General features: G+C 39.0%; 4 protein-coding genes and 1 long non-coding RNA gene across 6 annotated transcripts; 4 read left to right on the top strand and 1 right to left on the bottom strand.

The window, feature by feature from the left end:
• Positions 1-2,117: 2,117 nt before the first annotated feature.
• LOC133714042 (uncharacterized) lies at positions 2,118-3,398 on the bottom strand. Its single transcript, XR_009848408.1, has 5 exons — positions 3,297-3,398; positions 3,125-3,206; positions 2,865-2,967; positions 2,626-2,783; positions 2,118-2,486 (listed from the first exon to the last, which is right to left on the bottom strand). It is a non-coding gene; the product is annotated as an uncharacterized LOC133714042 (long non-coding RNA).
• Positions 3,399-5,404: 2,006 nt separating this feature from the next.
• Positions 5,405-8,453, top strand: LOC133718324 (uncharacterized). Its single transcript, XM_062145149.1, has 3 exons — positions 5,405-5,559; positions 6,353-6,792; positions 7,101-8,453. The coding sequence occupies exons 2-3, from the start codon at positions 6,382-6,384 to the stop codon at positions 8,211-8,213; spliced, it is 1,524 nt and encodes a 507-aa protein (XP_062001133.1). The 5' UTR covers positions 5,405-5,559; positions 6,353-6,381; the 3' UTR covers positions 8,214-8,453.
• Positions 8,454-9,937: 1,484 nt separating this feature from the next.
• Positions 9,938-14,113, top strand: LOC133718314 (proline-rich receptor-like protein kinase PERK4). 2 transcript variants are annotated; one of them, XM_062145129.1, is made up of 9 exons: positions 9,938-10,147; positions 10,393-11,135; positions 11,611-12,159; positions 12,278-12,364; positions 12,470-12,540; positions 12,655-12,731; positions 12,891-13,035; positions 13,160-13,321; positions 13,454-14,113. In XM_062145129.1, exons 2-9 carry the CDS (start codon positions 10,496-10,498, stop codon positions 13,703-13,705), a joined length of 1,983 nt encoding a protein of 660 aa, XP_062001113.1. In that variant the 5' UTR covers positions 9,938-10,147; positions 10,393-10,495; the 3' UTR covers positions 13,706-14,113. The 2 variants fall into 2 exon arrangements, with proteins under 2 accessions (XP_062001113.1, XP_062001118.1); XM_062145134.1 differs by lacking the exon at positions 9,938-10,147 and adding an exon at positions 10,181-10,302.
• A 729-nt stretch (positions 14,114-14,842) lies between these two features.
• LOC133718307 (U1 small nuclear ribonucleoprotein 70 kDa) lies at positions 14,843-19,859 on the top strand. Its single transcript, XM_062145120.1, has 10 exons — positions 14,843-15,125; positions 15,448-15,562; positions 15,668-15,747; positions 15,847-15,922; positions 16,004-16,068; positions 16,222-16,284; positions 17,724-17,805; positions 17,895-18,057; positions 18,648-18,719; positions 18,949-19,859. Exons 1-10 carry the CDS (start codon positions 15,030-15,032, stop codon positions 19,649-19,651), a joined length of 1,515 nt encoding a protein of 504 aa, XP_062001104.1. The 5' UTR covers positions 14,843-15,029; the 3' UTR covers positions 19,652-19,859.
• A 2,087-nt stretch (positions 19,860-21,946) lies between these two features.
• On the top strand, positions 21,947-24,883 carry LOC133727261 (sulfite exporter TauE/SafE family protein 3-like). Its single transcript, XM_062154862.1, has 11 exons — positions 21,947-22,366; positions 22,466-22,625; positions 22,700-22,900; positions 22,986-23,050; positions 23,153-23,192; positions 23,422-23,483; positions 23,571-23,657; positions 23,748-23,798; positions 23,953-24,174; positions 24,278-24,371; positions 24,477-24,883. The coding sequence occupies exons 1-11, from the start codon at positions 22,136-22,138 to the stop codon at positions 24,698-24,700; spliced, it is 1,437 nt and encodes a 478-aa protein (XP_062010846.1). The 5' UTR covers positions 21,947-22,135; the 3' UTR covers positions 24,701-24,883.
• The last annotated feature ends 986 nt before the right edge of the window (positions 24,884-25,869 follow it).

The raw sequence follows: 25,869 nt of genomic DNA, 5'->3' as shown, positions 1-25,869 counted from the left end.
ACGATTCCAAGGAATGACCAACATAGTGTGACTTATGTCCTGTTTATTTGTTCCACAACAATTGCTAAGCGCAAGACTCTTTGGTTGGAGTTACGAAATCTCCGTCAAGTTACATTTTAGCTTATCTAGGTCAAGGGCGCTGAGTTAGCTCTTACACCGCTTCTCAAAAAAAAAAAAATGTCCTGTTTATTTGTTCAAATAATTGAACAAAGCAGTAAGATCATAAGCAGCCAACTGTTCCCATGTCCAGTCCCAATTAATAAGCAGGATATTTGTGTCCACGGCTAGAGTCCGTTCCTCGAGCAATATTATTAGCAAGCCATAAATCAAACTCTTTGTCAGCCAAGATGAACGTCAAAGTTTGATCCGGTGGATTGAGTAGCCATGATGCCGCAGCCGTTACAAGCCCATGTTGCAACAAAACAGGCGGCTTCTGATCCGTGATCGATTTGCTACCAGACCGTCCATATGGAATTCTTAGCAACCCAAGAATGTAACCATCTTCTGTTGTTACGTGATGTTCTTGGCAAATATACCCTCGTGTCTCCACTAGAGATTTGCAAATACCATTATAAATATCAAGACCATTGGTTTGTGCAACTCCTGAAACACAAGCCTTTAGCAACACAAATAAAAGAAGGATTGTAATCTGTCACCCGCTATCAAATTTTCTTTGATAGTAGATGGAGCTCCTGAAACACAAACTAGAGCCACAAGAAGTAAAATACTAGCTGAAGGGTACTTAACCATTTTAGATTGATGGTCTCTGATGATGAATCGGTTTTACTATTGAACTTCAATGAAAGGAACCACAAAATTAGAGAAGAGAATTAATAGAGAAAATTTATCAAACACATGATCATGGAAATGCCTTGTCCTCTGAGTGACTTATATATATATAGCCTTGGAAATGCCCGATGTATATCATTGTGGAATTAGGAAGTCCATTATTTAGTGGGATTTTTTTCTCTTTCATCATCAGTTTTTTTTTTTTTTTGACTTTGTCAAGGGGAACCCAAAGTCTTCCTAGGCCCAAGATAAACCCCTTCGGCGCATGTGAAATGCTTCAACTGTGCATTGCAGCACAATGCCTGGCCACTTTGACAGCTTCGGGATTCGAACCTAGGTTGGGGAGCACACCCAACTAGGCAAGAACCACTAGACCACTTGCAGTGGTTCTTTCATCATCAGCTTGTTCAACTAGTGAAATTGAAATTGAATTGTTCAATGCAATATACTCTGATGAAATGCGTTCTATTTCGTCACTACAATCTTTATAACTGGGAAGATGTGAGGGAGTGAGGTCCTATGTATGGTTCTATAGTTTTGTTTTTGAAAGTAGTTCGACTGTCTCAGCAACGTACTGAAATATGATCGAGGAGGTTGCTGGCCGGAGATATATGGTCTCCGGTAAGAGACATTTGGCATCAGACATGGACGACATCCTTGTCTTTCTACTCGATCGATAGCTAAATCATACAAGATTTTAGTTTTGTTATTCCCGTTCGTGGATTGAAAACGATCGCTATGATAAGCCTAAGGACAAGATGGCCATGGTGAAAAAACAATTTTGACCAATATATCTTAATTTTAACTTTAGATAAATAATTATGCCAGAATGAAGACTTTTGGAGTTTAATCAATATTTTTCATTAAATCCATTTTTTTCCATTATCATGAGACCTCTATATTTGGAAAGTAAATTAATTACCTCCATTACTTTTTATAAATTTAATCTCCTTTTTGCTCTATCTCTCCATACATCCTACTCTCACTACTAGAATTTTGCTTATAGGACACCCTCCTATAAGGGTGTCTATTGTTCACAAAGGCCACAAATGTCTTCATTAGCCACTATGCAGCCACTGAATCCATGACAGTGGTGATTACCCCAGTTTCTTTTGTAGCATAGAGCACCAAAATTGAAACGGTGCCTGGTTTTCAACTCAAAAGAATGTTGTCATGTCAGCTGTCATGTCAGCTACCATACACCAATTATAGTGTTAATAGCCAACTGTTAGAACAGTGTCTTCAAATGCCACATTATTAAAAAAAAAAGTATATATATATATATACATATATTAAACTAAAACCATTAAGTAGTGGAATAGATCAATTATGTCTACAAATGTATTCATATACATCATCACTTTCGATCAAAATCTAAAGTCGTAATAGATATGTAAATACAACTTATTGCACTAGCTTATCCGAGAATAAAGAAACTTATTGCAACTTACAAAGCTTAAACCTACCAAAAAGAGACATAGTTGATGTTTCATTTACTGGTATCAACTCCAAATCTTCACCCAGCTCCAACAAGGCATTATTTTGCACAGTAGTCTGACATTTACTTTCATGCCTATCCAAAGTGTTGCTAAAAACTTGTTAAGTTCATCTGATATTCTCTCTGCTGGTAACAAGAGAATCCAGCCTAGCTTGCGAGCTCCATATTTAAAAAGCACTACATTTTCGATAGAAGCTACCTGCAGAAAACACATGAATCATTACCATGTGACAGCACACAGAGTGAACGAGCAGCTAGTAGTTATAGTACTCCAGTAAAATTCCATGACAACAACACAGAGAGAGAGAGAGAGAGAGAGAGAGAGAACAGGGGAATACCTCTATTGACACTACGGCCAAGGTGGTTGTTCTCTTTTAGTGGATCAATTATAAGGAACAAACTCGTAAGTTTGTCTCACACCCCTTTGATGGTACACAGTTTCTAATAAACTCTTCACCTAGCAGTACATCATCCCCTCTATTATCTGGTACTTCAGCTTCAGAGAGAGAAGAAACTCAGAGACCAGGACAATACAAAAGAGCCATCCAACATTACAGGCACAAGAGATATCTCTTACCCACAATATTAGGTAGAGAGGATTTGTAAACTGGTCCATTTAAACTTACACAGTATTTCTCCCAATCAAATTTGCTTAAGTAATCCAAAAATCTGTAGAGGACCTACAAAACAGTGACACATATTAAGTAATGTGCTTAAACTAGGCGATCAAACTTAAATGCCTTACCAATACAATAGAAAAATGAAAGTAATCAGTTTCACTACTCAAAGCAAGAGATAAACCAAATGTTTGCAATAGATTATTTATGGCGTATGTACCTTCAGTGACTTGCCATGACACTCCATCTATAGCACTTTTAACACTTTCAATTACATGACCCAATTTGATAATCTGATTCCCCTGCAAAAACATAAGGTAGGTTGACGAATGTCCTAATTAGTATAACTAGCAATGCAAAAACTATAAAACAATAAAATGATAGACATTAACCTCAAGCTGTGCAGCTAAAAAAGCCTTGACTCTCTAGGAAAGAACAAAATACTGCAAGCTGAGCATATAAAAAAGCCTCGATTCTCTGCAAAAGAAAAAAATGGGAGGAGTACCACCTTCAAAAGAAGGCAATTGCTTATCTTCTCTTTGATTGGTTCCTCCACTAGTTGCAGCCAACATAATAAACAAATTATTGCAACCACTGAACTCCAATATCCAAACGAGAAACATTTTATAATTGACAACCTGGGAAAACAAAGTTACTTTCAAGTTTGCCCTTATCTTCCCCACTTTAGACAATGCATATGCTGATGCTAGTGATATTCATGACATGGGGGTCAACAGAGTAAATTAGATAGCATGAAATATACAGAAGCATCAAACATGCATAAATCATTCCTAGATCGACACACATACTTGAGCATTGATAAATGAGACTTGTGGAGAAATTCGAAGAAGCTACTGCTAGCTAGAAGAATAAAAAAGAAAAGGTGAAATTCTCACATAGTCTTGAGATGAGAAATCGTTTAAGGTGGTGCGTGTGGGGCGTCCTGCACAATCCAAAAACTAGAAGTCAGAGAAGGGTGTTGAATCCACCAAATCGAAGCCCCAACAGCATCTGATGATCGATCGTTGTCGAAACCCCCGGTAGAGAGCATCGGATCCCGAATTCCTTGATCTTCTCCTTGAAGGCTAGATATAGTTATAGAGGAGAAGATGAAGCGATCCAAGGTGAGCGAGGTTACAGAGGCCAAACATGGACGACGTCTCTGAGAAGATTCAGCCTTCAATCTCGTTTCACAAGAGCTAGGTCATATTTTGGTAAAGTGATCCAGAGTGCGTATTGTGGATATTGGGTGGGTTTCAACTTTCAAATACAATAAACAAAGTATAATTTTGGAACAAATTTTGGTTTTCCTGTCATCACCCATTCTTTTCATCTGACCAAAGACGAGGACCGATGCTTTTGCTGAACAAGAGATGTAATTTGGGGGTAAAACCCGTAAATATTTGTAACCAACCAATCCCCAGCGTACCAATTATGAATAATTTAATCAAATATGAGCATTGGGCCACCGAATGTTGGTGGCACCTCCATAACAACTCACCGATCAAATTACACGGTGCAAAACTGTTCAATATACACACCAATTCAGAATAGTGCCCAAAATTGGTGTCCTATAGCCCATTTTGTAGTAGTGTCTCTTTCTATTTGTCTCTCCGTTTCTATTCCTTTCTTTGTTTGCTGTACAAGCAAAAGAGTTTACAGTGTCAGAGACGCAGTCGTCGGTCGGTGATGGAGTGTGGTCAGAGGATGTCACCGGAGGCACCCAATATACATTATTGCTGAAAGTGGTTAGTTTGACGTTGTTGAAGATGTACGTGGTGTAGAGGTGGAAGAATGGGAGATGACTAGTCAAAAAGTAAAATAAAACACGAAAAAAAGAAGGAAAAAGGGGTAAAAGCCAACATTAACTTTCATTTCCACCGTTGGCTACCTTTTATCAACTTGATTATTTTTATAACCTTAAATCGGCTTAAGAAATGAATACAAACCACTCATGTTTATACATGTCTTCTCTAATAAGGGCACCCACTTTTTAAAAAGTGCAGACACTCTCGCTTAAAAGATAAGCTTGACAATCCAAGTCATTCATCTTAAAATATGATTCATGCAAAATTTTGGTCAGTTTAGAACTCATTTAGTCGTTAGATTACAAATTTTATTATTTCAAGTTCTATCTGACGTCTTATATTTATTTGTATTGTTTAATCATTTTAGATGACCAAACGGAATCCAACATAACCGTCAATATGAAACTTAAAAGATGAACGGTTGAATCGCTAAAATCTCTTTAAAATAATATATTCATAGTGATGCATGTTCATATTTTAAAAGAATATGTGAATTACTGAAAATTGACGGTATTTATTTATTTAAAAATAAATATTAATTTTGGTGTATAGTTTTCTTATATAATAAAAAGTCGTTTGAAATGACTTCGTACTAATCAAGTTGTGGCTAGAATCTCGCACTTTGGCAAAACCATAAACTTGAAACTCAAGGAAACAACCCCATTGACCAGAAGACGACCCTGCTACGATCCATCACCAATACCACGCCTCCACGTGTACCATCACTTCAATATAATCCCCTTTTACAAGTCTCTCAGATCAACGTGCTTCACTCTCAACTGCTCTCTCTTTCTTCACTTCCGATTCTCTCGCCTTCAATCTCCGGCCGCCGCTCTCCGATACCGAGGTACGACTCTCCGGCGATCCTCTCGTTTTCATTCCTAGTGTTGATTTTCGCCGGTAACCTCAAATCTTTACGGTCTTTTCATTTGGGGGATTCGTCGAACACCTCGAATCTTTAGGTTTTCGATTCTTCAATTTCGAGTCTTTTAGGGTTTCGTTAAGTGTCCGATCGTTTCATGACTCTGTTAGGTGAGAATTGTTTGATCATCTCTTTAGATTTAGTCGTCTCTGTTTGCTTTGGGCTTTTCAAGAGCCGGCTCTCTGTTCTTGCTCTGTAATTTTTTTTTTTTTTTTTTTTTAAATTTTGTTATTCGGATTCGTTTGGCTGCTAAAGAAAGTAGGAAATTGAATTGGTGGATTGTGTTTTGAGGTGCGAAATTGAATTCTGAAATCAATTTAGGGATTTGTTTTGCAAATCCCCTGTTAAGTTATGTGAATTCAGGTTAAAGGTTCGTTCTTTTCTTGATTTCACTATTGTGTAGGTGGAATTGAATAAGTATTTGGTGATTTAGTTCCGTTTTGATTTGGTTTTTCCTTTATTGCGTTGGGTTTCTTTTGTGCCAAGTAACCGTGGTTGAAGATTAGGGTTTTTTTTTTTTCCTTTTTCTTTTTTGATTTGTGATGATTTAGGGTGTTTCCTTTTTTGGAGGGTGAATATGTAGGGTTTGATTTAAATTTTTCCTTTATTTGGAAGCTAATTTCTGAGATATGTTGAATCATGTTGTCATACATAGGAATTGGGGAAATTAAGTTATCTTGTTGAAATGTGAAATGTGATACCAAGTTGTTCATTTCAGATTAGTGGAGACTTCTGAGGAGCTTAATCATGGCTGATGGGGATTCGGATTCTGACAGTAGCTATGTCCTTCTGAGTGATGGCAATTCTGTGGGTAGTGATTCTGAGAACTATGTCATTGTGGGTAAAGACGACTATATGAGTGCTGATTCCGGTGAAGATCTGACTGGTGGAAGCCAAAATGAGTTGGAGAAGGTTGTGGTTGATGAAAATCATGTGAGTTCTGACTCTGAAAATGATCAATTTTGTGATAGCCAACAACAGTTGGAGAAGAATGGAGATGATGACAGTAATGCGAGTACTGATTCTGATGAAGATCTGTCTGTTGAGAGAAGACACCAGTTGAAGAAGCTTGTGGATTATTCCAGTTCTGATTCTGATAAAGATCTATTGGATTGTGGTGGATCACTGTGGAATGAAAGACGTGTGGCTACCAATGAGGTATGTAATTGTGAATAACCCTATGTTTTGTGGCTGTGTTATTTATGAGAGATGCTTTTTCATATCAATTATATTACTGTCTGCCTGATTTGGTAAATTGATCGCATATGACATTACATTTTTGTATGTGCAACAAACTTGAGCAATTTGTTAGCCTTTAGGGTCCTATTGTGGACCCAAATTTTGGTGTTTTCTTTGATAAATGATAAATGTGAGGCTTTCTGATTGTTCATGTGACCAGATTTCATTTGATACTTTTTATTCTTTTCTCTTGATTTTCATCTCGATTTTTTTTATTATTATTGCAGTTTCACAGATATCCATGTAAAAGAATTGGTCATGTTTGTGGAGAAGATTGCTATGAATTGTCTGGAGAGAAAAAGGCCAAGGACAATATTGACATCAATAATGTTACAATGGAGTATGTTCTTCCATTCCTCCCTGCCAAAACACTTTGCAGGTTCAGAAGCGTTGGCAAACAGTGGGATGAGTGGATTACCTCTCCTTTTTTCATTCACAAGCAGGCTTACTCCTTCCGGAACATCTCTGGTCTTTTCTGTCAACTTCCTGGGGAAAAGCCTTCTTTTGTCTCGCTCAATAGAGCTGCTTATGGAATTCCCAATCCTTCCCTTAATTTCTTGCCTGAACCAGTTACTGTAAGGACTGCTTGTAATGGCCTGCTCTGCTGCGAAAGCTGCGATGGAGAAAATACTTACTACATTTGCAATCCTGTGAACAAGGAATGGACAGTGCTTCCCAAGTCAAAGCCTTATCATGGACATGAATCAGTTGTAGCACTAGCTTTTGAGCCTTCTGTGCTTGACTTTGAAGAACATTTTCAACTTGTGTGTGCCTTCTCTGTACCTGATGAGCCAGTGATCTGTTTTGATATATACTCTTCAAGTTCGAGGTCTTGGAAACTCTCTCAGACAGAATGCTGTGAGATTGATGCTCTGCATTTGAAAGGTCATGGGATCTTTTTGAAGGGAATGGTATTCTGGGAAACTCTTACTGGCGCAATTTTGGCTTTTAATCTGAAGGAGGAGCAATATGGTATTTTGCCTCTCCCTCCTCACAGCGGACCACTAGGTGTTATGGCAGAGATGTACGGCGAGCTGTGTTATATTCTGCCTGTTCTGGAAGACTATGTATACACCTTGGAGATCTATGGTGATATGGACATGAAACTGAAGCGCAGAATTCCTCTTGCTGATGGTATTTTCACCAATGCTTATGAAGAGTTGAGGGCTTTGGCTTGTGTAACTGATGATGTGGTGATCATGCTTCTTGGAATGAAATTGATTGCTTATCATGTGAAAGCAGAGAAGGCTGATATCATACATAGTTATACTGGGATTATTGCTGGATATGCAGGTTATCTTCCATATGTGAACAGCCTGGTGCACATAAATCACCCATGAGCGGCATTGGATCCTACAATCAAGCTAGCTTAGAGTCTTAAATCTCCCACCGACCGACCTCTCTTTCAATCTTGACTATCTGTTGATTTTAGGATTCTTGGTTTGCAAGTTCATATTTGAACTTCTTTGCAAGTTTGTGAAGGAGTTCGTATTTTGGAACTTGTTTTTAGTCATAATTTTCTTTCTGTGTATTGATGTCTATATGTTAGATCATGAAAACATAACTGGGTTTATTAGTAACTACGGAGTCATTTTCCCCTTATCGAATGATGAACGTTTAATGCTGTATATACATAAAGTACGTCTTTGTATTGTTTCTAGTACTTGATGGTGAATACTTGTGATTGTACAGTTACGGCGGCGACTTGTGAGGAGCATATTCATGGATAATGAGAACGATTCTGAAGAAAATTCATATGCTTTTTAGCTTAATGTGCAGGGTTGATAATGCTTGATAGTCCTAGTGGCTTTGACAGTAGTCGTTTTAGGAGAATCATATGCTTCCCAACCCCGCCTCCTGCGGCGGCCATCATAGATGTTAAGAATGTCACGATGCAGCACGTTCTTCCTTTACTTCGAGCCAACGTACTTTGCAGGTTCAGAAGTGTTAGCTAGCAAACAGTGAGGTCACAGGATTTGCTCGCCTTTCATTGTTCACAAGCAAATTTGGTACTTTCGAGCCATCTCTGGCATTTACTGCCAACTCCTTGGTTACTAACCTCTCACTAAATGATGACCCTTATGGCATTTCCGGCCATAACATAACCTCGGTTTCTGGCCTGAACTACTTGCAATTTCCCTCTGCTGCCAAGGCTGCAATTGAGAAAACACCTTCTACGATAGCAACCATGGAATGAGGAATGAAAGTGCTTCCCAAGTCAACCTGTTATCGGTAACATTATTAGAGCACATTTTGAACTTGTTAGTGCCGTCTGGCCCTTTCTCCTCAACTGATCAAACCATTCTCAATTTCGAAATACACTCTTCCAGGTCATGCTCGTGGAGACTCACATACACATTATCTTCCATCTTGTGATAAGAACTCTTCAGAGTTCTGACACAAGGCTGTTCAACGAATTAGTTAACCTTTTTTTCTTTTCTTTTTTCTTATCTGGCATTTTTACTTTCAAGCTTCAATATTTAAATCCACAACTGATCGAATAACTAATTTACACTTATTCTATGTATAAAACTTCTTTTGCAGAGCATTACAAATGACATCTAACCTTTTCACTTCTTCCTTTTCCTTTCCACGAACATAAATAGTGCGAGGATAGGAGTCATAGGACAACCAATTCAATACTATTTGTACTTATTTGTATAACGATGGATGAAAAAATAGTACCAAATGATATGACTGATACGTACACGATAACGCGTTACTTTCTGAAATTTGTTGTAAATGATGGGACATATGAGAAGCACTCGAGGGGTTCAAAATAACGAAAATATACTCTACAGATACATATACATATCAAGCTACTTACTATTTTTGGCACTAACTTTTTTGGTCTGATCAAATTCTTCACTGCTGAATGTACATGCTGTTTTTACTTAATAGTAGGCTGCGATGCTCTTACGCACAAGTGTAAACACGAGCGTCCAAGGAGGAGGAATGTCTATATTTGAAGTTTGTATCTTCTGGTTCTAATTCATGAACCAAGTAATATCCCAGGTAAAATTACACGGAGCTCCAGCGAGGTTATGGGACAGGAAATGGTAAAAGCAAGTAACCAACTCAATCTAAGTTAGGGGAGGCACACACAAAAGATAGCCTTAGAGAGAGAGAGAAAAAGAGAGAAAGAGAAAGGGAAGAGAGGTGAAAGAAAGGTCCTGCTTTGTAGGAGGCAATGGCAAGGACACAGCTCTCTCCTCTCTCTTTCCATTGAGCAAAAAACACCTCTAGCCTCCTACCTCCTTTCATTGATCTCCAGGTACTTGAACACCAACCTAATATTTTCTTCCATCAATATTTGATTATCATCTCTCAATTAAATTTCATTCTAGTTTGCTTTTATTTCATAAACTGAGTTCAAGAACACCATGCATGCATGCATGGGGTTAGCTTGGTTATCTCTCTTCTTGATTGGTAGCCTATGTATAATGCAATTAGTTTAGTTGATTTATATTAGACATTACATATGTAGCTAGGTTTAATCGATTCCTTTAACATGTTCAGGGGCTTGATCAATCATCAAGACGAGTAGTAACGGGAGAGGTGAAGTTTCCGCCGCCACATAAATAGTCTGGAATAGGCTTCGGCCGGAGTTTCTGACTAAATTATGGCTAATGATTCTGATTCTCCATCACCGGATTCTTCACCTTCACCACCAACATCATCAGACTCCTCGTCTTCGTCGTCATCCTCACCCGCACCTTCAAAGGAATCCCCAAAGAATTCGAAAGATACACAGTCGCCAACCCCATCTCCTCCAAAAAACTCCTCACCTCCGCCATCTTCCCCTCCACCGTCCTCACCACCACCTTCGTCTCCTCCTCCATCGACGCCTCCCCCGAAGGACGATGACGATCAATCGCCCGAGTCCCCGAAACAAAACTCCTCGCCTGCTCCACCGAAGGACAACTCGCAGCCAGCTCCGGCCACTCCGGCAACTCCGGCCACTCCAGCTGGTAGCAATACACCACCCAGACCAAAAGCTCCGGGTGTTCCGGCTACCACTGTCTATGCGCCGCCTCCCCCACGTGCTAAAACTTCGCCCTCCAATGCAGTGACACCACCACCACCTTCCAACGACTCTTCAGATGATAGCAGTGGCAATGACTCCGATAAAGGGGTGGTGGTAGGAGTGGGGATCGGCGCCGGAGTAATTGTACTTCTGTTGCTCGTCATTTGTGTGCTTTGCTTCAGGAGGAAGAGGAGAAAGAATGACCACATGCAATATTATGGAGATCCACTCAAAGGTACGTATGCCAAATCCTAACCCTGCTTTGTAAATTGTGAGAGGAAATTAAACATGCAAAACTCGTAGCATTTTGAATATTAACCGTATTTAATCAAACTTTTATTGGATGCATCCATTAGCATATGCTCGAAAACTGCATTAGTTCACCGTTCTTTGAATTCATGCATTTTTAATTTTTATAATCCATATCGTTCAGTTTAGAGAGATATTCATACAAAGTTTTGCGTCCATATATAAATTCGAATATCATAGAAGAATTGGGATATATAAATAAAGGTTTCAATCGAGCAAGAAAGAATGAAACATAACATCTTCCCAATGTTTGTGAGGTCAGATTTATGAATTCATAGCCCTCAAATTTGTAACTCCATTGAAGCAACCAAAAACAAGGACAACAAAAATCCAAATTAATTTATGTCATTATTGAAAATAAGACCGATTAATTGCTTAATTTGTTGCTTCTATGTATGTAGGTGGTGGTCATGACTACTACAACACTACACAGCAACACAATTGGAACATGAATACAACGCCACAAGGAGACCATGTGGTCAGGCTAAACCAAGCAGCAGCTGGTAGTAATCGTGGTGGTGGTGCCTGGCCTTCACCGCCTCCTCCTATGCCGATGAGCGGTGAAATGACAGGGAATTTCTCAGGACCCCACGGACCCCCCTTGCCACCTCCCTCACCAAACATGTCACTCGGCGGGTTCAACCAGAACACCTTCACTTATGATGACCTAGCAACCGCTACTAACGGGTTCTCACAAGCCAATTTGTTGGGTCAAGGTGGGTTCGGGTTTGTGCACAAGGGCGTCCTCCCCAGTGGAAAAGAGGTTGCGGTGAAGAGTCTCAAGGTCGGTAGTGGGCAAGGAGAACGGGAATTTGCTGCGGAGGTCGAGATCATTAGCCGAGTTCATCACCGACATCTAGTGTCGCTCGTTGGATATTGCATTTCCGGTGGCCATAGATTGTTGGTCTATGAGTTTGTTCCCAATTCAACCATGGAACATCACTTGCATGGTGAGATCATAATTAACCTACATTGCTAAACCAAACATGTATACGATGCCTTGCTACATTCACTTTAGGGTAAAAATGCATGTCATCAATTAATGGTTCCAAATTTGGGACGTTGCAGGCAATGGACTTCCACCAATGGATTGGGCAACTAGGCTTCGGATCGCAACTGGATCTGCTAAAGGGCTTGCCTACCTTCATGAGGACTGTAAGAAATTTCCAAGCTCCCCTCTCACTAGCTCAGTGTTTGATCATATATTACTGTTGTCTTAACATGTCCCATTTATATTGGATAATTTGAAATGCATCGCAGGCCATCCCAAGATCATCCATCGTGATATCAAATCTGCTAATATTCTCCTGGATAACAACTATGAGGCCATGGTAATTAAGTTTGTCTTAACCATTTCCTAATTAACATAGCTGATGATTAATTAATACATAATCGATTAATCACGTGTGATCATCGATCCTTATAACTTGTTCTTCATTTTCCAGGTTGCTGATTTTGGGTTGGCTAAGCTGTCATCTGACAACTACACCCATGTTTCTACACGGGTTATGGGTACTTTCGGGTAAGCTATTACGAAATTGTGCTTAATTTGTTGTGATATTGTGCTCAATGTTATCCTAATTTTTCTTTTTGTCATTAAGCCACTCAGTGTTATATTACTAGCGGTAAATTGGTGAAGTAGTTAGTATAACTAATTCTGGTTGTATGTAAATGAATGCAGGTATTTGGCTCCAGAATATGCATCAAGTGGAAAGTTGACAGAGAAGTCGGATGTCTTCTCATTTGGAGTCATGCTTTTGGAACTCATAACTGGAAAAAGACCGGTTGATCCTTCAAATGCCATGGAAGACAGCTTAGTGGACTGGGTATGTACATTAATTATCTCGTCTAGCTAATTTCTTTAAGGAACCAAGCATTTGACTCATCTTAGTTAAATCCTGCTACTCGAGCTAGCTAATCCTAAAATATTTCTTCTATGTGATCACACAGGCTCGACCACTTCTCACACGGGCACTAGAGGACGGTAACTATACAGAGTTGGTGGATATCCGCTTGGACAATACCTACAACAGTCAAGAAATGACACGCATGGTCGCCTGTGCTGCTGCCAGTATTCGTCACTCTGCTAAACGACGCCCAAAGATGAGCCAGGTGCGCTAATGAACCAAAATATACATGTTATCTCAGTTCACGTACAATCTAATAACGTAACATGTATTCAAGCTACATGGCACGAGATTGTTAATTAATTTTTTGTGCTAAAACATGTTGTGTGTATGACAGATTGTACGCGCATTGGAAGGAGATGTGTCGTTAGATGACTTAAATGAGGGGGTAAAACCAGGGCAGACCGTTATGATGAATCCCGCAGCTGGTGGAAGCTCGGGCTATAACACAGAGGCATACAATGCCGACATGAAGAAGTTCAGGAAGTTAGCCCTTTCGAGCCAGACGAGCAGTGAGTTCGGAACTAACAGTTCCGACTCCACAGAAATGACCATCCCTGCGAACCCAAAGCCGCCACCAAAGTTCTGAGGCCAGCCATGTCACTACCAAAGAGCAGGAGGAAAGCTTAATTAAGATCGACGAGGACACAGAAGAAAGCAATTCATGATATAGGTCACTGTGTTCTACTTTGCAATTCAAATTTGGGGTTTAGGATTAAGGGAAGGGTGAGATATTTGAAGATTTGGGAGTGGGATTTGGGGCGGTGCCATCCATTTGTGCTTTGAAAATATGTATGTATATGGGGGCTAAATGGCTTGGAATGACCAAATATTGATGGTTAGTTTGATTAAACTTGTTTTCTTTGATACAAATATGGATTTGTACTTATATATTGGCTTTGCCTTCTTTCAAAAAAAAAATATGGATTTGTACTTAAATCCGTATAAATACAATTTGGTTTGGAGATATATAGAGAGAGTTCCTCTATATCATAAACCGTCTTATATATTTTATTATCTTACTCAATAAAATTATTTCTATAATAAGTTATATGTATCCCAATTCATATTTGGGAATTGGGATACAAATGTGTTATTGGTATAACACATTTAACATTATACGATAGAAAATTTTAGGCCTGTTTAATTGTGTGTTTAATCAGGCAAAGACTTGATTCAAACTAAATTCAAATATTTCTTTAGTCGTAAAATTATGATTAAATTTGAAATTAATGAACCAAGGAGTTCAAAACAAAGATAATTGGTACCACCTTTAAGAGAGACATGATTGGTGGGTTGGATGACTCGAGAACTTCTCATCAACCCGTCCAAGTCAACAAATTTACGAATCCTTAAAATCACATGTCCAAATAGTATATATTGTCAAAGTACACTCAGCGAAGGAACAACAACTCTCAAGTCCCGTAAATCGTAATCGGGTCAGCAAGTCTCAAGGACAAAATCACTTGGACCAAAAACTATAAATTTGGTATTGCAATTGGATTGAAGCCTAAAATCAATCTTAACTAGATCATCCTCATTTCGCCTCTTGCTTTAAAAGCGTCATACCGGGCTTGGAAATAGGCCCATTGGGCTTATCTTGAGCCCAAACAATGAGGATAAAAAAACCGAACCGGACCCTTCTACTTCTTCTTCCAAGTCCAAGTACGCATACGCATACGCATACGCATAGGACAAAACAGTAGCGGGTCTATAAATAACCCCGCGAAAACCCTTCTCTGATTTTTTTCGCTGCCGCTATCTGGCTCTTCTTCTCAGTCCGACCCGACTGCCTCCACTGGATCCGGGATCCGATTCGTACACCCGTACATGCAACCTTCGTCGTCTGAGTACCAGTACTCGGACTACCGCCGCGGAAACCCTAACTCTGCAGCTGCTTCGATCTCTTCGCCATGGGCGACTACAGCGATGCCTTCATGCGCAACAACGCCGCCGTTCAGGCCAAGACCAAGGCCCAGAACCGCGCTAATGTCCTCCAGCTCAAACTGGTGAGTCCTCTGCTTTAATTTCTCTTTCTTCTTCAAGGTTCAGGGTTTTGAGTTCTATTTTTTTGAGAGCTAGGTTTTTCTTTTCCCCTAAAATTTCCGATTTTTTTTTTAAACCCTAGCTGAATATGGAGCTGATCTCTGTTGTTTTTCTTCTAATTTGTTGAATTTCGTTTTATAGATTTGGATAGTGATAACTGATAAGATTTTGAGCTTAGGACTAGGCATTATGTATTGGTTTCTTACTTGGATTTGTACAATTGGGGAGGATCTGATTTTGTTTTGAAAGGAATATTGATCTTTAAATTTCGTGTTTGCGATGCAGATTGGGCAGAGCCACCCCACTGGTTTAACAACCAATCTTTTGAAGCTCTTCGAGCCTCGTCCGCCGTTGGATTTTAAGCCTCCTCCTGAGAAAAGAAAGTGCCCGCCGCTGACAGGTTTGTTTTCTTAAGAATCTTACAGGGGTGTGGTGTTTCCGATTTGGCCAATTTATATGTTACAGTTGTTGATTGATATTGTGTGTTTGTTTTTGGCTAATGCAGGGATAGCACAGTATGTGAGTAATTTTGCTGAGCCGGGGGATCCCCAGTATACTGCACCTGTCGAAAAGGGAGAAACTCCTGTAAGTTTTTTAACTTGAATCGCTTGCATGAGAAATTTTGATTATGAATTCATTAATCATATGTCTGAACATGTATTGGTTTTGTTTTGTTAAATTTAGGCACAAAGAAGGGCTCGAATACACCAGTTAAGACTTGAGAAGGGTGCAGCAAAGGCCGCGGAGGAGCTAGAGAAATGTAATAACCCCATTATTCTTTTAATTGTAGGATTTGAAGTTTGGTGATTGTTCTAACCTATTCTTTTCTATTTTTGTGCAGATGATCCAAATAGTGATTCAAATATTTCTGGAGATCCATACAAGACTTTGTTTGTTGCTAGACTCGTAAGTACTTTTGCATACAGATTTGGTTATTTTCTACTGCTACGCGTATTACTTTACAACTGACATGTATTGTTTGCTGTATGATTCGGGTTTCTTCCCTCTATTATAGATACTGGTTTAGACCAACTTTTAATTTTAACTGTTTGCTTGCAGAATTACGAGACAACTGAGAGCAGACTTAAAAGGGAGTTTGACGCTTATGGTCCAATCAAAAGGGTAGGTGTTTTTCTGAGCAACCCCAAGGGGGTTCGGTAAGAGGTTCATTCGTGTTGGAGCTTTTTCCTTTTCACAAATCTCAGATTCCCTAATTCAAAATTTGAAAAACTATGCTGTTGTCCGCAGCATTTAAGTATTGATTTCCATTTACTATTTTCTTGAAAAGATATCGTTACATATTTTCTCATGTCATGTTGTTCAGTTCCACAAGAATCTGTCTTTTTTGGGCGATGACTTGTTTTCAAAATTTGCTTTTCAGCCTATTCTTTTCAACAGTTAACTATAGCCAGTGATGCATTTTGAGTTTGTTCTCCCTGATTTAGTTTTATTTTTCTGTGGAGTCTGCAAGTTGGTATTAATACAGGTGTTTCTGGAAATATGCTGGTAATGTCTTGCTGGTTTGTTTCATTCATCCTTATAGCTTTCTCTTTGTTATGGTTCAGTTTAGAGATGTTGGAAAAGAATGGGTGTTTCTAGGTAATCATTAGCAATTAGTATTAAGTTTTAACTTTCAAGAAGAAACCCTGGTAAGGGGTGAGTATTCATCAATTATATTTGACCACCTGATTCCAAAGATGGTGCTCGTCCTGCACAGCAAAGCCGAACTTATAAGCCTTAATATTACACTGCAAGTGTACTGGTAATTCGTATGGGTTTGTTCCACTTTTCCTTCCGAAGATCCCTCTTTGATGTAGCTTTATTTAAGAGACCTTGGAAGTGGATGTTTCTAGGATATATTTTGCTTTAAGTTCGAAGTTCTAACATTCAAGAATATCCCTGGTAAGATGGTGAATATATTCCACAGTTGGTATCTTTGATCCCATAATTTATCCCAATTCAAAAGATGGTGCTTAATCTGCATAGCAAAGTTGAATGCTATAAGTTGAGCAGACCAGTTATGCTTATGTCAAGCAACAAAAGGAGACCACAACTTCTGTTCTGTTTCCTGCACTGGGTAAACATGTCGGGAGTATTAGTATCTCTTCCTCTGAATTTTTAGTACGTGCATTTTCTGCTGCTAAAAGTTTTACTTTGGCTATAAAGGTTGTCAAAAAAATAAAAAAAGTCATCAGCAGTAAGGATTCCTGGTATCTCTAATAGTATTGAAAATTTCTGTTATTCAAAACAAATCTCCCTGGTAAGGGGATAATAGTCTGTTCAACTGGTAAATTGGCCACAAATGTCAAAATTTCTGCAACTCTAGCCGGTGGTGATGCATCTTGCGATGGGAAGCTCTATTATTTAAAGGTGAGCACGGCTAAAGAGGCATAGTGCCTGTCTGCCGTGCCATTTAGGATTCAATATTATAGTTATAGTTGTAGGTTGCTTAGTTGATGCTAAACCATCTATGCATATTTTCTTACTCTTAAGCATTCTTTGCTTAAGAGCTGAATCATCTCTGTCTATTTTATTGATTATATTCTTTTGTGTAATTTCAGGTTCGATTGGTCACCGACAAAGAGTCAAATAAACCTAGAGGCTATGCATTCATAGAATACATGCATACCCGGGACATGAAAGGTTCGCTCTAATATTTTATGCGCTAGATTATCATGAGTTGATCATGTTTGTTTCATGTTTGCTTAACACTAGCTATATTCATGTGACAGCTGCATACAAGCAAGCTGATGGGAAGAAAATTGAAGGTAGAAGGGTGCTTGTAGATGTGGAACGTGGTAGAACAGTACCAAACTGGCGACCTCGGCGACTGGGTGGTGGTCTTGGAACCACCAGAGTCGGTGGTGAAGAAGTTAATCAGAGACATTCAGGGAGGTAAGTGGTTTAATTCCAACTTTTGCAAGCTTTATAGTCATTGGAAAAATCAATGTGCTTCATTATCTGGTGCATACTTAAATTATGGTTGAGGGAGATGGTCTAAACTGCCTATGCTTTGTTTTTCCTAATTGAAGTGAAGAATTGAATCCCTTAACATAGTTCATTGTTGTTAGTCCTAATCCCAGATGTAGCCAATGCTATGCATTCAGTGAGAAGTTATACTAATGGCTAAAACAAACTTACCTTATTTTTGGGCACAACCGAACAAAGATAGTGTTTTTAACTGGTTGTTTATGACTTTTTTTTTAATTTTTTTTTAGGAGTAGTTCTTTGCACCTTTCTAATGTGTCTATATATAAATTAGCTTTTTCATTTTTTATTTATTGTACAAGCCATAGAAGCCGTTGGCTTTTGACAACTGCTCTTAGTAGTTGTGTCAAGTGCTTCTGACCAAAAGAATTATTGAAAGTTGTCATATTATTACTGAAAGTGTTCAGATGCAAGACTTTGGTTTTCTCATAAGTTCAGCTTTGCCCCCCTCCTCTTTCTAAATTGCTTCGCTAACTATATCTTATTTACTTGCATAGGGAGCAAGCACAATCAGGAGGACCATCCCGGTCTGAGGAGCCAAGGGTACGCGAGGAGCGACATGTAGACCTGTAAGTATTGCTAAATTATTATCCATATTATTTAAGAAAGGTTTTGGTATTGATGCTAACAATTGAAAAAGTCAGAGCAAATGGCATGCTACATAATGGAAGGGTTCCCTGAACTGTCATGTTTTTCTACCGCTCAATTATAAACTGATTTGAACTTGTAAAACTGAATTAGTTATTACAATTTCATTATTACTTTTCAAGTGATTGATATCAAGGGAAATGATTTTAGGGACAGAGAAAAATCTCGTGAAAGGGGGAAAGAGAAGGAGAGAGAACGGGAGAAGTCCCGTGAGCGCTCCCGAGAACGCTCCCATGACAAGCCTAGAGAACGTGATCATAGGGAGGATAGGCATCACAGGGACCGTGATAGAACCAGGGATAGAGACAGGGAAAGGGAAAGGGATAGTCGTCGTGATCGTGATCGTGGAAGGGACCGAGGAAGGGATCGTGGTCGCGATAGAGACCGTGACCGGGAGCGAGATCGCCCTCGAGAGCGGGAGAGGGATTATGAAGTTGGGTTACCGGATCATGATCGTGGCCGTTCACGTGATAAAGAGTCTGATTTTGACCGTGTTGAATCAAAACATGGGAGGGACAGGCATGGAGAAAGGGAGCGGGATTATGATCCTGCTGCCCCAGAAGATGACCAGGCTTGGTTTGACCAACCTGAACATGGCCATAGGCACTCAGACCCTGACCATGATCCTGAGCACTATGAGCGTCGTCGAAGCCAGTATGATGATCATATGGATGCCGAGCATGAGCATGACCGCTACAAACAGTATCCTGATCGCTATGATGATCGAATGGAGGATGATGACTACCATTATGAACAAGCACCAGTTGAATCACGTGAGAGAGAGAGAAGTGGAGATGTGGAGCGTGATTATCAGCGTTCTGCGAGATCAATTTCTCGGGAGTATGAATATTGATTTGGGTCTGCTTCCCTGGTATTCACCTGCTTGGTTGAACAATTTGCAGCCGCTGCTTTCTGCATGGTCTTTTGGTTTTTGTTATTTGCACTTTATGTTGTTTCGAATGGGCTTCATGTGGATATTGTTGTGTTTGGGTTATTTGTTTGTGTTTGGATGATTTCTATGTAGAAAGATCGTGAGTTAATGGTAATAAACCTTTTAAATATGTCTTATTATTGGTCCGTGGTTCCTTCAATACTTAATTGAAGATATTTTTCGATAACTCGTTTGTACTGCTTATTTACTACCACAGCAAAATACATGCACACGCCCAGAAGGGATATGATACTCTCTCTTATGTTCACGATTCAGTATCCTGTTGCATGAATGAAAGATTTACAGATGACAGAAATACTCACATTTTCACTCCAGTTAAATCTCTTATTGCCTCCATTGTTTTTGACCTGTACATACTATTTCTTGATTTGCAGACCCTCCATAGTAATAAAATGAACATCAGTTACTTGCATAGAGTAGACGTCAAAGGTGAGCTTTATCCATATGTTCTCCATTCTCAGTAAGGAAACATGGCACAATCATTTTCGTTTACCTAACAATCCCTTTTACGAAATGCCTAAACCAAGTTTACACATCACTGGGAAAACCAACGTGGCGGTCGTAGACAAACTGACGGCAACCTGGCAAACAAGGCAAGCCAAAGGCCTTTTAAACGAGGTGATGTGTGGCTGTTGTTTTTGGAAGTGGCAGTGTCATTGTGGCAGTGATTATGTATGTAACTGGCGAAGAAGTGGCCAAAAACCGTGAAGCAGCTATGAAGCTTCACACCTGCCTGATACTCCTATCATTTCTGTACAGAGATGGAGCCTCTTGATTACACGCACCTTTAGCTTCAAGGATGTTGCCACAAAATGCCTGTACTTCTCTATTCATGAGAATTTCAAGCTGCTGCTGCTTCTTGGAAACTTCCTGGAAAACCCTGGGTTTGTTTTGTGGTTAGAAACAAACTGATAACAATAAACAAGTAAGAATGACAACTTAGAAACAAACTTATATTGCTATGTGCTTGGAAAGACACCTGTTTACTCTAATGGCACGTTTACTTACTTGGAATGGAAAATAATCATGAATCGGAGACAAGTGGAATGGGAGAAGAAAGGAATCGGTATTGATTCCGGAGGAATGATTCCTAAACCCATCTCCCCCCTTCGTAATCGAATTCCTGAGTATTCAGGAATCGATTCCTGATAAGGAGGTGGGACCTACATCCATTCCGATTCTTTCATGTGTTAGTAAACGCAGGATTTCTTTTACCCGGAATCATTCCGATTCCTTTATGTGTTAGTAAACGCAGGAATGTTTTTACCCCGTAATCATTCCCTTTCCTTCCAAGTAAGTAAACGTGCCCTAAATGTAGTGGCAACGTGATGGAATGGAAGAGTTGGTAATTAGGCTTAGAGGTGAAATGTTGTTTTCACACTATTTAGGATAGAAACCGTAAAATGCACAATATGCCCGATGCAATATCAGTTTTATGTTTAAATAGATAACAATATAACATGATAGTCATTGACAAGATAACGATAATATTTTAAATTTGAACATGTTATATTAACGTGTCAATTCCGTTTTTATATTATTTAACATGTCAATTCCATAATGGTAAAAGTACCCATCAAACTTACCCTAGTAAACTAAGCATTCATGTTTAGGTCAAATAACCCCATCACAATCAACAGCATATAAAATTGTGATTTGCCTAAACACTAGGCACATCTAACCACAGTTAAACCCACTAGTCATTACCAATTTCAAGTGCATGAGCTTCTACGAAGCTTCATAACAGAATTGCAGACAAAGATTTTATGTTTGCATTGAACTATTTCCTACTCAGAAATTTAAGATTAAGAATCTTTTACTGGGTGGTTTTCCTGGAAACCCATCATTTGTTGAATGTGGACAAGAATCCGTACATATAGATTCATACTTAAACCCAGATTCTAATAAACTCCAATCAGTAAATATACACAAAAGTTTTACTGAAAGCTAAAATTGACTAGTACCAGATTTTCTCATAATGCCAAAGTAAAAACCCTGTTTGAGAGATATTACACATTTGGTCTTTTAGTTGTTTCCCTAAGATGGTTATGAGCCTAAACACAACTTCATTGAATGCCAATTAACCCAAATACAAAAGTGAATCAAGGCAACCAAATTTTTTACTTTTTACTGATACTTGGGAAGTTTTTTTAACAATACATGTGAGGTTTCAGATACCATTTGGTGTATTAAGATTTTGAGGGTGACAAGGAGGGAAGGATTATAAATGTAGACAATAGGCAGGTACTGAAAGAGTGCAAAACCTCCTCACTCTGCTTTCTAGTAGGGAGGATAGAAAGTTCACAACACATTCAATCAGAGAAATACACATACAAATTTTTTCTTCTTCCACTTCCCTTGTTATCAGATTCACACAATACTCGAATGGCTCGAATGATGATCACTCGAAAAACAGTATCAGCAGTAGCACTTATAGGATGGACAGTGTTCATTAGCCTCCTTATGATGAGTGAAGTTGTGAGTGCAGAAAGGCCCCTAAAAGATGAGCAGAAGCCAAGAAATTTTGTTGAAGAAGATGTAAAGCAAGGAGTCTTTGTGAGAATGATGAAGCTTCTCTGGCAGACTGGAGGGTCTTCTTATCAACCTGTTTGGCCTGTGAGTTTTATCTTCTTCTTTTTCGGTACCACACGTACTATTAATGTTGATGTACATGTGTTTTTTAGTTTTGACATTATGTATGTTTTGGTTGAGCAGGAGATGAAGTTTGGTTGGAAAATTGTAGTGGGAACAATAGTTGGGTTCTTTGGTGCTGCATTGGGTAGTGTTGGAGGTGTTGGTGGTGGAGGAATTTTTGTTCCGATGCTCGCGTTGATCGTTGGTTTCGATCCCAAGTCTTCCACCGCCATTTCCAAGTGTTAGATACTCAATTATTCACTTTACATGCTGGTCTTTCTTTAAGTAGGTTATTAATCATCAAAGTTCATGCAGGTATGATAATGGGAGCTGCAGGCTCAACAGTGTACTTCAATTTGAGACTTAGGCACCCAACACTGGACATGCCCCTTATAGATTATGATCTGGCTTTGCTCTTTCAGCCAATGCTTATGCTAGGAATCAGCATTGGAGTTGCCTTCAACGTCATGTTTGCCGATTGGATGGTCACAGTTCTACTCATCATTCTTTTCTTTGGTACGAACTCATAAAATTATGAACAAAAGAAAAGCACACCAAAGCTTTTAATTCATTACACTTAAAATCATTTCTATCATTGCAGGGACAGCAGCAAAAGCTTTAATGAAAGGCATACAAACATGGAAGAAAGAAACAATGATGAAGAAGGTAAAGTTTTTCAAGTTACTATTTCCTGAGGAATCACCGAGTTCTCTTTGTATCAAGCAAGAACTTACTAATGAGGAACTTGGGATTTTACATGACTTTCAGGAAGCCGAAAAGCAGTTGGAATCGGAGTCCAAACCCGGTGGTGAGTGCTCATTGTTCCATTCCAATTAAGCAAAAAATCCTATAAAACCAGTGAAGCTAATTATATACTTTTTTTTTAGAATAAGTGAAGCTTATATAGGCATAAAACTTAACACCGTATTTTTTAAAAGAAAGCTCTACAGGGAAATAATAATAACACACACATAAGCATTAAACTTAACACCATATTTTCATTATAATCGACCCTAACCTCTTTTTGTTGCTCGCAGATGGTTCTGGAGAAGACTACAAACCATTACCTAGTGGTCCAGTTTCATTGCAAGATGACGAAGTGAGTCCAGAAATTCTTGAAAATGACATGTTAATTTTGTAGTAATTTCAGTTATTTTGTACTGAATTTAAGACCAACTCTATCCAGGTACCTATCTCGCGCAACGTTTACTGGAAAGAGTTGTTATTGCTTGTGTTTGTGTGGGTGGCTTTCCTTATTGTTCAGATTGTCAAGGTAACTTATTTTAGTCTGCACAAGAAAATATGATTTCTAGAATATCACCTACTTTTGTTTACTAATGAGTCTATCTGAATTTTTATGCAGACATATACCGAGACTTGCTCCACCATGTTCTGGGTCCTGAATTCCTTGCAGGTAAAGTAAAATCAACCCGATTAGAACGATTTCTTTCACAAACAACATAGCTAGAAATGCACAAAAAAGTGCAAGCATGAAAAAAAAAATGATGAGTGATATTTTCTATGGTCTCGTTAAGATGATAATAGTACTTTTGTGATTGCATATATAGGTACCAATTGCTGCCTCAGTAACAGTTTTTGAAGCGATATGCTTGTGGAAAGGCACCAGGGTAATTGCATCAAAAGGAAAGGAAATCACAAACTGGAAGTTGCATCAGCTATTTCTTTACTGCAGCTGTGGGATTGTAGCTGGTATGGTTGGTGGACTACTTGGCCTCGGAGGCGGTTTCATCTTGGGACCCCTATTTCTTGAACTTGGAATTCCTCCTCAGGTATATATAACTGAATCTTTTATAAGCATTAGAGTGATAAAACCACAGCTGCTCCTGAAAATGGAACCAGACCAATAAATTTAACTTCACTCTTTTGTTGCAGGTAGCAAGTGCCACATCAACCTTTGCTATGCTATTCTCATCCTCCATGTCAGTTGTACAATATTACCTTCTCAACCGTTTCCCAGTTCCATATGGTAAATAATTAGTAGCGACAATTTGACTTCGTAAATATGTGTTTCGACAAATTAAGATGTACATCGTACGTACTAATTGCTTCGTGTGTACTTATGCTGCTGCAGCTGCTTATTTTGTTTTGGTTGCTACAATTGCTGCCTTCACTGGTCAACATGTCGTGAGAAAGATCATTGCAGTGCTCGGAAGAGCCTCCATTGTCATCTTCATACTAGCTATGACGATTTTCGTCAGCGCAATCAGCTTAGGGGGGGTCGGAATAGCAAACATGGTTGAGAAGATGGAGAATCAAGAGTACATGGGGTTTGAAAATTTCTGTCACCAGTCTTAAAAGTGTGTTAGTGAGAAATTTGATTGTAAGATATTCTATTTATTGTTGTGGAAGATTTCTCAACCCAAAATAACTGTATCCACACTGGATCATATTCTACATTACAAATGGTGTATATTTTTTCCAGTAAATTTCTGGCAAAGATTAATTGCTATATCTATGTACTGGATTTTTTGGTTTCAACCTATTGTGCCAACATTGTCATATCAATTTCTGTTACATTTCATCATTTACTTAGGAAGAATCATGGATAAAATAGAAAAATATTTTTTTAAGAGGGACTGGATCATTGAAATAAATTAAGAGAGGAGATTTAGATGTCATGTCATGCTGCAGAATTAAAGTGGACTAAGATTTACTAACAAGTCTATTTTGGTGTAGATTCAAGTTCAAACATTCTTTCACTCCAAGTTAAGCCTTTACTTTTACGCTCAATCTAGTTAGGTGTAGTCTCGAGACTTTTACACTTGCATGTATCGACTTCTTCAATTGAATGATTTTTCGATTTTATTCTAGAACTATAGAATAATTACTCCGATCTCGGCTCAAGAAATCAAATACCAACATAGTTGGTTCGGTTTCAGGTTCTCACAAAAAAAAAAAAAAGAATCCAGTCTAACCCTAATTCATAAGATCAAAATTCGAAAATATATTTTCTTCTGAAAACGGAACCCCCATACTCAGGTTGGAGCCCCATCCTCTCCTACTCCTAGTGGCTAGTCCTAGTGGTGGCCGGGGCCTTTGTGCTTATTGCCTGTTGGTGAGTCCCACGTTGGAGCGAATGGTCCGGCTTTGCTGGGATACCGTCCATAAGGGTGTGTGTTGCTAAGAACGCTAATAAAAAAAACGGAAGGGATGATCGGATCATGTGGAGTGTGGACTATGGACCCTCAATTGGTCACCTCAATCGAGATCCAATAAAAACAAAACTGGGACTCTTAAAATAAAGAAAAGAAAAATCCATAATGCCAGACAAAACGTGCCTGGTTTCCCTTAAAATTGGGAATCCAAATGCAAATTCCATTTAAAGACTCACAGACAAACCCAAGTAAACCATAGGCCCAGAACCTCAACCAGAAACATAATGGTGCCCTAGTAATTATTCACACTTCCCGAGGGCACTTTCAAAAAACCCCATTTTCCCGCCCAGACCACCCCCCACTCCCACT

This window comes from Rosa rugosa, chromosome 1, assembly GCF_958449725.1.
Source record: "Rosa rugosa chromosome 1, drRosRugo1.1, whole genome shotgun sequence".
NCBI lineage: Eukaryota > Viridiplantae > Streptophyta > Magnoliopsida > Rosales > Rosaceae > Rosa > Rosa rugosa.
Note: the sequence above shows the minus strand (reverse complement) of the source record. Positions and strands in the feature narration are given on the sequence as shown.

Excerpts from the sequence above, each read along its gene's own strand:
- LOC133727261 (XM_062154862.1), top strand. The coding sequence starts at position 22,136 with ATGGCTCGAATGATGATCACTCGAAAAACAGTATCAGCAGTAGCACTT. Across the intron at positions 22,626-22,699 it reads TTCCACCGCCATTTCCAAGT|GTATGATAATGGGAGCTGCA; the intron begins GTTAGATACTCA and ends AAGTTCATGCAG. Across the intron at positions 23,658-23,747 it reads TTATTGTTCAGATTGTCAAG|ACATATACCGAGACTTGCTC; the intron begins GTAACTTATTTT and ends ATTTTTATGCAG.
- LOC133718307 (XM_062145120.1), top strand. The coding sequence starts at position 15,030 with ATGGGCGACTACAGCGATGCCTTCATGCGCAACAACGCCGCCGTTCAG. Across the intron at positions 15,748-15,846 it reads TCGAAAAGGGAGAAACTCCT|GCACAAAGAAGGGCTCGAAT; the intron begins GTAAGTTTTTTA and ends TGTTAAATTTAG. Across the intron at positions 18,720-18,948 it reads GAGGAGCGACATGTAGACCT|GGACAGAGAAAAATCTCGTG; the intron begins GTAAGTATTGCT and ends AAATGATTTTAG.
- LOC133718314 (XM_062145129.1), top strand. The coding sequence starts at position 10,496 with ATGGCTAATGATTCTGATTCTCCATCACCGGATTCTTCACCTTCACCA. Across the intron at positions 11,136-11,610 it reads TTATGGAGATCCACTCAAAG|GTGGTGGTCATGACTACTAC; the intron begins GTACGTATGCCA and ends CTATGTATGTAG. Across the intron at positions 12,365-12,469 it reads TGCCTACCTTCATGAGGACT|GCCATCCCAAGATCATCCAT; the intron begins GTAAGAAATTTC and ends AATGCATCGCAG.
- LOC133718324 (XM_062145149.1), top strand. The coding sequence starts at position 6,382 with ATGGCTGATGGGGATTCGGATTCTGACAGTAGCTATGTCCTTCTGAGT. Across the intron at positions 6,793-7,100 it reads GACGTGTGGCTACCAATGAG|TTTCACAGATATCCATGTAA; the intron begins GTATGTAATTGT and ends TTATTATTGCAG.